The 13,092-nt window shown below is 40.6% G+C and overlaps 1 protein-coding gene and 1 pseudogene across 20 annotated transcripts in view; both read right to left on the reverse strand.

The window, feature by feature from the left end:
* Nucleotides 1-13,092, reverse strand: part of HIBCH (3-hydroxyisobutyryl-CoA hydrolase) — a 256,064-nt gene that overhangs the window by 211,921 nt on the left and 31,051 nt on the right. For 16 of the 20 annotated variants that reach the window (XR_013447267.1, XR_013447266.1, XR_013447264.1 and 13 more), the window contains exon 2: nt 3,991-4,033. The exons of 2 other annotated variants lie outside the window; for them this stretch is intronic. Coding sequence is in view for 1 of the 18 variants with exons in the window: in XM_078071110.1 (XP_077927236.1) it covers nt 3,991-4,033 (43 nt within the window). In the remaining 17 variants the exon portion in view is untranslated. Of the gene's footprint in view, nt 1-3,990; nt 4,034-10,935; nt 11,118-13,092 lie in introns of those variants that run through there. 2 more of the 20 variants (XR_013447279.1, XR_013447277.1) reach the window with 2 other exon arrangements.
* On the reverse strand, nt 4,084-5,093 carry LOC118524992 (protein SET-like; annotated as a pseudogene).

The raw sequence follows: 13,092 nt of genomic DNA on the forward strand, positions 1-13,092 counted from the left end.
TTTTCTTAGGCAATCAGCAAAAGCTGTTCCTTATTTTCAACTTGCTATTTAAGTTTTCCATGGACATTATGCTAATCACTTGACTAAACTCTTCACTTAATCCTCAAAACCCCCCTAATGAGTTATATACCAGGAACTCCCTTCCACAGATAAGGAAATTGAGGCCCACAGAAGTTAGATCACTTGCCTGGAATCACACAGCTTTGGGGCAGGACCAAGATTCAAACCTAGGTTTATCTCATTCTAGAACTAATGCTCTAACCATTATAGCCCCTAAACTGATTCTCCCAATTATCTTCTTCAAATGATATCATCTCACCCACTTTAACCCACTCCACAGAACTTTTTCCACTCCTCTAAGGCCTGAGTGACCCATTATTTACATCTATTCAAAAGAGAAATGAAGGAAACTTGCTAAAATGAATGAACACCATCAACACACAGCTCTGCTGAACTGAATACATGAAGTCTGCCAAAATAAAATCCCTAAAACACACACAACTTTAGAGTAACTACTCTGCTAGAACATGGAACTATTCTGGCAAAATCCATAGTAGCAACATTTCCCAAAGTGTGAAAAAGGATGATTACCGCTGCTATGTAGAAGGATAAAATGACTCATGGTCAAATCAGCTTGGGGAAAAAACTTAAACCAACGTAAATAAGTTTCTTTCCTGTAAGACATTTTTTTTGTATTTAACATGCAAATATTAAACGTAAACTTTTAAAATACAATGAGCAGTTTTCTTATTTGATTAAACTTTTTTTTTTTCATGGAATATTTACCTCTTGGGATTTGTATTTAGCAGGCTGCATTTTGGAAAACACTTTAGAGCCTTCATAAACATTGTGAGAAATGAACCTTTCCTTTGAGGAAAATCCAATACCTGGTACACAGCAGGTATCCCAAAAATGTTTAATAAGCTGAATGAACAATCCATCATTCTAGTGATGCAGTCCTGCTATAACATAAGCCTAAAGCAAGCTGCACATTGTCGATACCCAAATCCCAATCTTAAGTATACACCTTTCGTTATCTGTAACATCCGCTGCCATCAAACAAGGTTGCAACCCAAAGACAGACCCCCAAAAAATCCTACCTTAAGCAGAACATGATTTCTTTTGACCTGTGACTTTCCTCTTTATCCAATCACATATCCTTCCCACTCCTAAGATTTACATGAATTTCCAGCTAATGTTGAATGCCATTAAATTTAAATCACTGTAACCCAAATAGGACACCAAAGCACAAGATTCTTAGTGTCAAACAACATTTAATAAATGCTGATTACTCAAGCTTCACTCAATCCTTCCTGACTTCAAACTGGGTCAGTAAATTCCTCCACATGGCAATACTTTAGAGAGCTGTGCTCTATTCTTTCAACTTTTGTGATACCTTCTACTTTGTATCTTCAATTATTACCTCTAAGCTGCTGGCTCAAACCTTCATCTCTATCTTTACTTCTCCAGAAGCCCAGGCCCCTATTTCCAACTGCCTACTAGAATTACAGGAGTAACTACATGTGCCCCATGCTCAATTTGGTAAAAACCAATTTACCAACAAATTTCTCCCCAACAAATCTGTCTCTCGTCCTCTGTTCCCTATAAAAGGTTACGGCATCACCATTTTCTCAATCAAACTCAAAATGTTGGTGCTATCTGATTCCTACTTGTTCTCCTCCCCTCTCTGCCAACAATTTGAGGCAGTTACCAAGTACCAGAGAATCTATTTCTAAAATGACTCTCTTATCTATCCATTCCATTCTAGTCCTATATTGTAGCCATGCAGGATTATTACAATTTTCCTTCCTGGCAGATTTCCAGAACCTCTGCCAATGGTCTATCCTTCACATTGCCATCAGAGAAATTTTGCTATAACACAATTTTAATCTTGTCCCTGTCATTCAAAAATGGTCTACGACTCGCTATCAACTTCAAAAACATCCAAGTTATTTGGCACGGGCTTCAAGTCTCTCCACATCCAATCCTGGGTCAACTCTCCAGGCCCACCATTGCATAGCACTCCTTATAATGGATACTCAGCAAGCCCTGAATGTAACCGCCATTCTCCTGTGTCACCATTCTTGCCACCTAGAATAAGCATATTATACAACAGAAAACAGATTTTAGAGTCATAGAGACGCAGACATCAGGGTCACAGAAGGACTGCTTGGGAAACAGCCTATCTCAAGTGCATCTAAAAGCCAACACTGGGAACAAGACGATTCAGCCCTCAGACCCTGATGAAAGTTCAGCTTACCTTCCTTCCCTCAATATAGTTGATGCCTTAGGTAACCATAGTCCAGGTGAACTGGATTCTGTCTTATCTTTCTATTCTACCTGTGGACATATGTGTAAACATGAATCGGCAACATTGTTTCATGTTCTTTCTCCAGGAAACTCCTCAGATCCCATGTGAATGTACTAAAATAATTAAGGGTAGGAAGGGTGATTGCAGTCTTCATTTGCTCATCTGCACTTAGGCTTGAGACACATTCTGCAATAGCTACTTAACACCCACTCTGCCTCAGGCTATACAGCACGGCAGGAAAGTCTATGGAGCCGGACTGGATTCAAATCCCACGTCCTATTTACCAGCTGCATGACATTGAGGCATATTTCATAGCCTCGCTGACCCTCAACTTCTGACCCATTAAATAGGGGTAAGGCCATAATCCCTTACCAAAAACCCTTGGGTCAAGATGTGGTTTGAAATCCAGAAAATTTTCTAGATTTTGGAAAGGTAACACAATACATATTAATACTATTAAAAAAAAAATCCCCAGTGGAATCTAGTCAGCACACTACAATAAAACGCTTTAACACTTCTGCATCAAACTATGAACATATGCACTTGTTAGGATGAAGAAAAAAGAGCTTCAAGTACGTTCAAGTCAGATTTTTGTCACAAAATGCATTTATCACAAACTAACCACAAACTTTTGAGTTTGAGATTTCAGAACTGTAGAAAAAAGATCTGTAGCATCTACTCTATAGGACCATAATGAGAATCAACCGAGCTAATACATACCAAGTACTTGGAAGAGCACCTGGCGTACAGTAAGCGCAAATCAGAGTAACTTATTTTTATGTGCAAGGTACCTGTCAGGCCTCACAAGAGTATTTTAGTCCATCTAGGCTGCTATAAGAAAAATATCACAGACTGGGTGGCTTATACAACACTTTTCACAATTCTAGAGGCTGGGAAGTCCAGGGCACCTGCTAATTCAGTGCCTCATGAAGTCCCTCTTCCTGGTTCACAGAAGGCTGTCTTCTCACTGTGTCCTCCCTCACAAGGCAAAACAGGTGAGAAAGCTCTCTGGAGTCTCTCTTATATATGGGGTCACTGATCCCTTTCATCAGAACAGCACCCTCCTGACCTAATCATCTCCTAAAGGCCCCCACCTCCAAATACCATCACATTGGGAATTAGATTTCAACATATGAATTCTGGGGTGATACAAAGATTCAGTCCATAGCACAGAGATACAAAAATGAATAAAAATTATTTCTTCCTCTCAAAATGGTAAACTAAAAACATCTAAGCTCTGAAAGGGTACTAAAGGCATCTAAGCTTTGGAAGAATATTATAAGTACAATAGTAGCTAGGAAGTATAAAATGATTACATGCCAAGCACTGGTGCTAGATTTTTAAATGAAATATGTATTATTCACAAGCATTCTAAGATAGATACTATTATCCCCATCTTATCATGTCTAAAAGGAAGCTGAGAGAGATGAGGTAATCTACCCAAGATTAAGTAGTGGACCCATTATTTAAACCCAAGCATTCTGACTTGAAGGTCCACACTCTTATTCATAACCTTATACCATCTCCTAGTTATGTGTCAAGTCTTGACCTATAAAATTGGGAACCATGGTGCATGAAGGGCAACAAAATCTGCCAGTATTCCTCTACTTCCCTAACAATGACATTTTACCTTGCACATCATAATCTAACAATGCCAACAAAACAAAATCCAAACTTACCAAATGTTGCAGTATGATATCAGTTCTTTTGAATGAATTAAACCTGAAATAAATGTAGAATACAATGAACACAGTAATGTTGGTAGTCATGTCTCAATGTATAAATACCATATTTCCTTTTGTTCTAGCCTCTTCTAAAAGGTATTACAAAAAAAATGAATTTGGAACAAAAAAGGGTAGAGATTCTTTTCCCACTGTATTCTGTTCAAGGTATTTCCCCAAAAAATAAATTGAAAACCAAGGTAGGAGAAGGGACCTCAAAAAAAACAGAGCAACCGAACACAAGAGGTGGGGGAGTTGGGAAGACTGTAACTTGCTCCAGGGGCCTGGAGAAAATTTAAAAAGGTTAGAATCCATTAGAGTTCCATTATTCCTTTCTCCTTCATCCTCCTCTCCTTCCTCCCACTCATCATCATGTTCATCTCCTTCATCATCATGTCAAGAACCAAGTAGCACTATAATGGATTTGGCCAAGTATCATCTTTGATGACCTCTCCTGAACTCATCTGCACCTCCATCAGAATCATCAGTAAACCAGAGAAAGAGCTCTCTGGGTCTCTCATGCTCTCTCTTCCTGCTGGCTTTATTCTGCATTTAACTTGAACATTTTGTCAGGTGCTTTCTAGATTTCCATTTGATTTCAGTGGACTTTGAAGATGGATCACCACTCTCACTTGGATGAAATTCTTTGGAAAGAACTTTATTTTCAAAGTAAGGTTTTCCATCAAAATAAAGATCTATTCTGTAACCTGATTTAATACCTTCAAATTCTGTCACTTCAACTCTTGTCAAATAATGCAGTGCAGACACTTGTGGATGAGTGACAAATGTTAACCCAAAAATGTAGGATTTGGACAATCAATTCCAACCTCTTCTGAAAAAAGTGGTCAGCAGTGTCTATTCTACTTGCAAAATCTCATTGGCTTGTTCAAGTCTACTGCCTTCTGTACTTCATTAATGTATTCAACTGCTCCTTGCTGTTATTTTTCTGAGGTCTCATGGGCTCCACTGTCGTTGAAGTTGAGTTCCTTTTTATTGACCTTGGTGGGGTTGGGGATGGGGGAGGCAAAGGGTGCAGGCAGCAACTTGGTCCAGTCGCCTCTAGTAATATTTTATAAACGGTCATCTATACAAAACCAATACAAAGCCAATAAAAATATTTATTTAAAAATATATAAATAATACTTATGATATGGAAAGTAGTCATGATAGAAATTACAAAAAGAAAGCAAGCTATAAAATAAACATAACACACTTCTAAGTTTTGTTAGGCTAGGCATACAAAGCTTAAGACACAGTTTGGCAAAAGTGATCGGTAATAATAGAAGTCAAAATGGTGGAGGATGGGGGAAGTTGGGGGGGCGGGCAGGAGGAAATCTGGAGTGGCAGAAATTATCTCTATCCAGATGATGGTTACAGGACTGTATACATATGCAAAAGTTAACTGAGCTACAGACTTCAGAATAGTACATTTCAGTACTTCATGTACATTACAATTAAATAAGTAAAAGCAGCATGAGGGTGGGCAGTGACTAGAAGGGGCATGAGGAGGGCCTCTGAGATGCTGGTACTATCATTTTTTTCTTGATCCAGGTGCCAGTGAAATGGATACGTTCGGTTTGTGAAAATTCATCAAATTGTATTTTTATGCTCCGGGCTTTTTTTTAAGATTTTATTTGACAGAGAGAAAGAGCGTGAGCACAAGCAGAGGGAGTAAGAGAGGGAGAAGCAGGCTCCCCACTGAGCAGGGAGCCCATTGCAGGGCTTGATCCCAGGACCCTGGGATAATGACCTGAGCCAAAGGCAGACGCTTAACTAAGCCACCCAGGTGCCCCTACGATTCAGGCCTTTTTAAAAAGTCCCCCAAAAGATATTGCTCTTGCCTTCAAGCAACTCAAAGTATAGTGAAGAGAGATGCATATAAAATAGTGTTATTAAGATATACTGGGATGCATGCTAAACAAGTGAAAGTTGAGATGTATGAAGTCAAGTCAAAGGTGGAATCTGTAGCAGCAGCAGGCTGATTAAGGACCGTGCACATGTATAGATACATATACTATCAAAGGGAACTCATAAATCACCAATTTACTAATTTTTCAAGGATACTTTGAGAGTTGAGGGACAACTGTTTAGCTGAGCCATGAAAAAAAAGTAATATGCCCATTGTCACCATTGTAGCTACATTTTAAGTGATTGAATTTATAAAAATATTTATAATACATCTTTCCAGGAGTCTTACTTTCCTCTTATATTTCATTTAAATTGATTACTACTACCCCCCCAAAAAAGGGAAATCGCTGATTTGTTTAAATCAGCCACACTTCACATTTCTAGACTAGCATATTTTGAATTTGTCTTACCACAAGTAAAATATTCTTATTCTAGCCCAGTAATTCCATAACTTGTCTGCACATTAGAATCACCTGGAAACTCTAATAAACATTCCAAAGCCCAGGTCACACCCAAGACCAGTTAACCCAAACTCTGGAGGTGGGACACAGGCATAAGTATTTTGTTTGAAGCTCCCCCAAATGATTCCAAAGCACAAACAAGCTGTCATTAAAATCAATATTTTATAAAAATTAAACTGAAGTGACAGATACTAGCTTATTTGGGGTATTTTCTAAATAGGGATTTCATATAGACTTTTAAAATCTGAGCTATATTTATCCTGAAGCACCATTTTTTAAAAATTTTTTTGAACTTAAAAACTTCCAAAAATAAAATTGAATTAAGAATGAAAAATTTAAGCACTAATTTCTTTAGATCCAGAATAACCCAGAATTCCCTAATGAGACCAGTACCCAAACGCCAGTTCAAGGTTAAAGACAGTGCTACCAGACTGGCAAGTCTTTTCCAACAGCTCAAGCACCACCTATGGCATAGAGACATACGGACCTGGCTTCAAGTCCTACTTTCATTCGTGAGATAGAATTTTAGCTCATTCAAAGAAAGTTCATGTAAACCTACCAAATGCAAGTGCACAGCACCGTGCACAGCATTTTAAAGATCCCAAAGCTCTGGACCAATTGCTAAAAAACAGAAAAACCTAAGTACAACTAAGTTCCTTACCAGACTCTCTATAATCATATTAACTTTATTTGTTCCAATTTCTACTCAACTGTTATTTAAAATCTGCTGTTAACTTTTACATCTCAAAAATGTATTTGAGTATTCAGAGTCCCCAAATAATTCTGAATTGAAGGTCTTCCCTTTCCTTCCTGTTGGCTCCAGGACTGCCATCTGGTGGAGGGGAAGAGGACATGCACCTTCCACCTACTGCTAATTTACTAAATCACTTTCTTAGACTTACTTCCTTCAGGTGAGGGTCAACTTATCTGCTTGGGGGCAGCTGTTCTCAAAGTGTGGCTCCTGGACCAGCACCACCAGCATCCCAGGGGCACATGTCAGAAATGCAAATTGTTGGCCCCACCCCAGACGTACTGAATTAGAAACTGTGGGGTGAGCCCAAAAATCTGTGTTTAACAAACCCTCCAGGTGAGTCTGATACATGCTGAAGTTAAAAACAACTGTCTTGGAAGGATGAGAACATTATCATTTAGGAGATTTCTGCAATTCTCCAATAAATCACACACGAGTTTACAAAATTAAACAACTTTTCATGGAACTGTTTAAGACGAAATAATGAAAATGGTGCTTAATGAAGATTACAGCAGAAGTAGGCAAGATAGAAGGTGAACAGAACAGAAAAATCAAACCCAAGGCCAAGCAATTCAGGCATGAACTGATGAACAGCAGCTGCAGAAACAAAGGAATGATTTTTAGGAGATATTATGAAGTTAAAACTCAATGAAAAGGAAAAGAACTTTGTTAATAACAATTCTAAGAGTTCAAGCTAGGGTAGCTAAGACACTATAGGTACTGAAAAAGCTGGCCAGGAAACTAGCTGGTTTGTAGAATGAAATATAAAGTCCATTTTCAGTTTCTTGAGCCTGTATTGACATAAGTGGAAACATTCAACAGCAAGTAGAGAGACTGGAGTTTGAAAGAAAAGTCAGAACTGAAGCTATGTCACAGTTACATGCACAGATAATCACTGAGGCATAAGAAAGTCTCAGCTGTCCTTGAGGAATGAAAAAGCTGCAGCTGAAAATTAGTGGCCTGAATGCTGCCTGGGTCTACTAATGTGTTTTGTCTGGTCAGCAGTGTTTTAAAACCAGACATTTAAAATCAAAAGACTTCACCAAAAAATTCAGTTTCCCAGAAAAATTAGTAGTCATAGAAACCTTGGGTCTACATTCTATAATGGCAACAACGCCTGCCTGGGGCTGAGAAACTGGCTCCTTTACACAGAGCCCCCCTTCTCTAGCTCACAAGTTTCCTACCAGTCCCCACTGCTGTTGTCTAGCCAGCATTACCAGATGCTTCCTTCTTAGCCTCTGCATTTGGGGCTGTGACTCCTAACACAGAAAAAATATAACAGAGAAATCAAATATTGAGCCTTCGGAGACAACTGTGTAGAAGAAAAAGAGGCAGCTCAAGAAGAACCAAAACAGTGTAGTTCAGCCCACTATAGAGCAGATGGAGAAAGCAAGGAGTACTATTAACAACTTATAAGATCAACCTCTTTGAAGAGCCTCCCGACCCCTCTCTTTCATTTCTAAATCTCTCCTACTTGTCCTTTTCCTTTAAGACACTTATCAGAGTTTGTAACTAAGTATTACTTTTGTTTAAATATTTGTTTCTTGTCTTTCTTTTGGGACTTCAAGGGCCTTAATAAGAAAGAAGAGCGAGTAGTCCAGGTTGGCTACAAGGTAACAAAAGGGCCTAGAACTCCCAGAAGCTAGAATATAACACTAAGTATTATAGAATTCATTAAGTAAATTAGGGCCAAATCTTTGAAATCAGGCTGGGAAATTTTTATTTAATTCCATAAGTAGGAAGACACCTCTAAGAACTTCTTAGCAGAAGAATGGCAGGCCCTGAAGTGAACTTTAACAAGATTAACCTGGCAGTCGCATGCAGAAGCTATTCAAATTGGGAAGAAGTCCACCATCAAGTTTCTGCAAAATGAACAACTGAAAAATTTGAGAGGATTGTTCAAATTCGAATCAGCACGAAGAGATAAGGATTGGGAGTACGGAAGAACTTAGATAACTTTAAAAATCTAGAAGAATAATAGTTCCAAGAAGTTGAAAGTGCAGATGAGTATGGGTTACACTTATGTGCAAATTAACACTCGAGGTGCAAACGAGACATTCAGGTGGTTGTGACTTGCACTAGCATTTATGATAAATCAAGGTTAGACATACAAATTTGAGAGTTCTCTTCAGAGAGGTACTTTATTTGGGAACTCCCCCCCAAAATGCCCAGGGTCTGTACTGGCACCATGACAAGACAAGAATTAGTGGAGAGGTACATGGGAAAGACAGTGCCAGAGAGCCAAGGGAGACCAGAGTTCAAGAGGAACTGCCCAACAGTGTCAACCACAGCACAGAGGCCTTATTTCCTCCCCAAAACACTCTGTGGCACCCTATTCCTTAATACACTTGTGGGTTAGGCTATTGTAGACTAGGTGACACTGGCCTCAGGTCTCTCCTTTGCTAGGGCAATACCCACTCCAAAGCCCTGGAAAAGGCATCCCTCATCAAACCCCTAAACTGGTCCAGGACTCGCCTAATCAGTCTGCACCATGAGATGAGGGGTGGAATAAAGCCAGCCTGAATTCTGGGGATGACACATTTTTTCCCAAGTCAGTTAATTTTGTTAGCAGGTCTTCCCAATTTGTTTCTCAAATAACTTGGTATTTGCTCACAACTTCAAAAAGCAGCAGCAGTAATGACATGTGCTGATTTTCTTAGTATTTGCCGTCTCTCCCTGAGCTGTTCAGAGACACAGGGACAGCTAATTTCGAGGTATTAAAAAAATGAAGGAAAGCAACTCTTCCATTTTTCTTCATTGACTGAGACCCAGGTCTGTGGATACAATGTTAAACAACCAGAGCTTATCTCTAGAGAAATGACTATTCTTCTTAAACCAAAGAAACATTTCCATCCTTTTCCCCCAAGACAAACTTAAAGGCTAAAGAACTCAGCAACTGAAGTTATGGAGTAAATAACATGGTTCTCCCTTCAAGTGGTCACAGCTGCCACCTGAATACACATGGGCAGGCAGTAGGCCTCAAGACTAACGCAGCCTAACTTCCTAAACTCATTACTACCAGATGTCCTTTGCAGAGCTCAAGCAGCATTCAGCAGCACTTTCAAAAGTTAAACACGATGTTTGCACACATACTCCACCAAGCCACGTTATGTGTCCACAACACTAGCCTGAAAGTTCCACACACCTGGACTAAGGCTGGAGCCATCCGACAGAACTGAACAATAAAGTCACACCACGAGCGCAGGTGCAACAACTGCCAAAGTAGGAGCATTTGTTAGCTGCACAAAACATGCCACAAAATTCCTCCATGTTGAGGGCGCCTGGGTGGCTCAGTTGGTTAAGCAACTGCCTTCGGCTCAGGTCATGATCCTGGAGTCCCTGGATCGAGCCCCGAATCGGGCTGCCCGTTCAGCGGGGAGTCGGCTTCTCCCTCTGACCCTCCCCCCTCTTGTGCTCTCTTTCTCTCAAATAAATAAAAAATCTTTAACAACAACAACAAAAATTCCTCCACGTTGAAACCCTGCCTGTCCCCCAAACTATACTCAGCTTTGAAGAAAGGAAATGGGGCTCAAAAGTACATAAAGTAGTGGGGGGGGGGGGGTCAAGGCTAAATAAGAGCCAGAGGGGCAGAAAACGAAGGGGATGCTGCAAAGGTGCTAAACACAGAGCGAGACACAGAGAGGGGCCGGGCTCAGCTCTAAGAGGGGCGTCTCCAAGCGTCACTAGAAACTTCGAGGCCAGACCGTCCCCACCGGCGCACGACCCTCTGCAACCTCGGCGAGGGCAGCCCAGGAGCCTGCGCTAGACAGCTCGCTCACTCACCTCCACACGAGCCTCCACATCTGCTGCAGCCCCATGGCAAAGACACCCGCGAGCCGAAAGTAGTAGAAAGCGGCGCGCAGGAGAATCTCGTGTAGCCTCACGTCAGACCCACCCACAGCCGCCCTGCTCCTCCCAGCGCCGCCGGACACTGATGACAAGTCCTCCAGGCGGCCAGAGAGGCCCTAGACGGGATGTTTTTCAGCGGCGCGACGCTGAGGGGCGGGGCGAGAACCGCTGCGGGAGGAAATGGATTGAGGGCGAGTGGAGAGGATGGGCTGGGGCTTGGCTGGGGGGCGGGGCTGAGGCGAAGGCGGAGGGCGAGGTGGGGCAGGGCTGATGGAGCGGTAGGGAGCCGAAGCCGGCTGAAGAGGAGAAAAGAAATTGTTCTCTAGGGGGTTTCCTGCGTGGCTCAGTAGATTAAGCATCAGACTCTTGGTTTTGGCTGGGATCAGGATGGTCGATCGAGCCTTATCTTGGGCTCCCCTCTCAGTAGGGAGTCCGCTTGAGATTCTCCCTCTGCCCCTCCCCCTCTCTCAAATAAATAAATAAATCTTTACCAACAAAACTGAAAGTTACTGTTATCAGTGAAAGCATAATTATATTCCAAACGTAGCTTACTCTTAAATCAAGATTTATCTTATCCATGAGGAGTCGATTCAGAAGAATGTTTCTCTGTATCCAGATACACCCAGATGTCCAGCAGCAAACATTCCATCACCACTAAAGTATTGACACATTTGTCAGAAAAAAGGAATTCAGTGAAGAATTTCAGAGGGAGGGAAGTAAAAGGAATTAGTCTTAGCAAGTTAACATTTAAGAAGATACTATCAAGACTTTGATGAAAAATTACTTTTCTAACTTAGGTCAAATATAATTACCAAATGCCCACTAAACAGAAGACAAACAGGCATCAGAGAAGGAACTACTGACCTATAATTCAGTTTTTAACCAGCTCTGGAACATCAATATCTGACATCAGCATCTGACATTGCCATCATGTCTCATTCAGCGTGCCCAAAAAATGAACGGATCATTCAACCCAGCATGGTTTATTGGAAAGCATGAGCTTTCCTGTTAAACAGCCCAAGATTCAAATCTTCCCTGTTCCCGTAGCTTCATGTGCATGGAACCTGCGACTCACAGGGCCCCATGCTTACAAGGGCCCTGTTCTACTTTTAACAATTTTTTAACAAGGTGTCCCACATTTTCTTTTTGCTATAGACAGGTCTACAAATTATGTAGTCGGTCCTGTCCTGTCCCTAGCATGCTAATAGTTTAGTGACCTTGGGCAAATTACATAACCCAAGATGTTTTTCAAAAGTGTTCATATCATTTTGGACTAAGAATTCTAGTTGCAGACAACCCACGGAATAGGAAAAAAATTTGCAAATGATATATTTAATAAGGATTTTGTACCTAGAACTATTACAACTCAATAATAATTTTAAAAAATCATTCCATTTCAAAGTGGGCAATGGATCTGAATAGACAATTCTCCAAAGAAGATCTACAAATCATCAATAATCATGTGAAAAAATCCCCAACATGATTAGCCATCAAGGAAGTGAAAATCAAAACCATAATGAGATATGACTTCATACCCACTAAGATGGTTATAATCAAAAAGGCAGAAAATAGGAAGTGTTGGTGAAGATGTAGAGAAATAGGAATCTTCATACACTGCTGGTGGGAATGTAAAATTTTATGGCCATTTTGGAAAAAATCTAGCAATCCCTCAATTGGTTAAATATAGAGTTACCATAGGACCTAATAATTCCACTCCTATGTATATACCCAAAAGAAATGAAAGTAGTCCACACAAATGTTTATAGCTACTCATAATAACCAAAAAGTGGAAACAACTCAAATGTGTATCAACTGATGAATTTTTAAAAAGTGATATATCTGGGGTGTCTAGATGGCTCAGTTGGTTAACATCTGCCTTCGGCTCAGGTCATGGTCCTGGAGTCCCAGGATCCAGCCCCACGTCTGGCTCCCTGCTCAGCGGAGAGCCTGCTTCTCCCTTTGCCCCTCACCCTGCTCCTGCACGCACTCTCTCTCTCAAATAAATATTTTTTTAAAAAATAAAAAAATAATTTAAAAAGTGATATATCCAGGGTGCCTGGGTGGCTCAGGCGGTGAAGCATATTCCTTCAG

This window comes from Halichoerus grypus, chromosome 4, assembly GCF_964656455.1.
Source record: "Halichoerus grypus chromosome 4, mHalGry1.hap1.1, whole genome shotgun sequence".
In the NCBI taxonomy this organism is placed as follows: Eukaryota; Metazoa; Chordata; class Mammalia; order Carnivora; family Phocidae; genus Halichoerus; species Halichoerus grypus.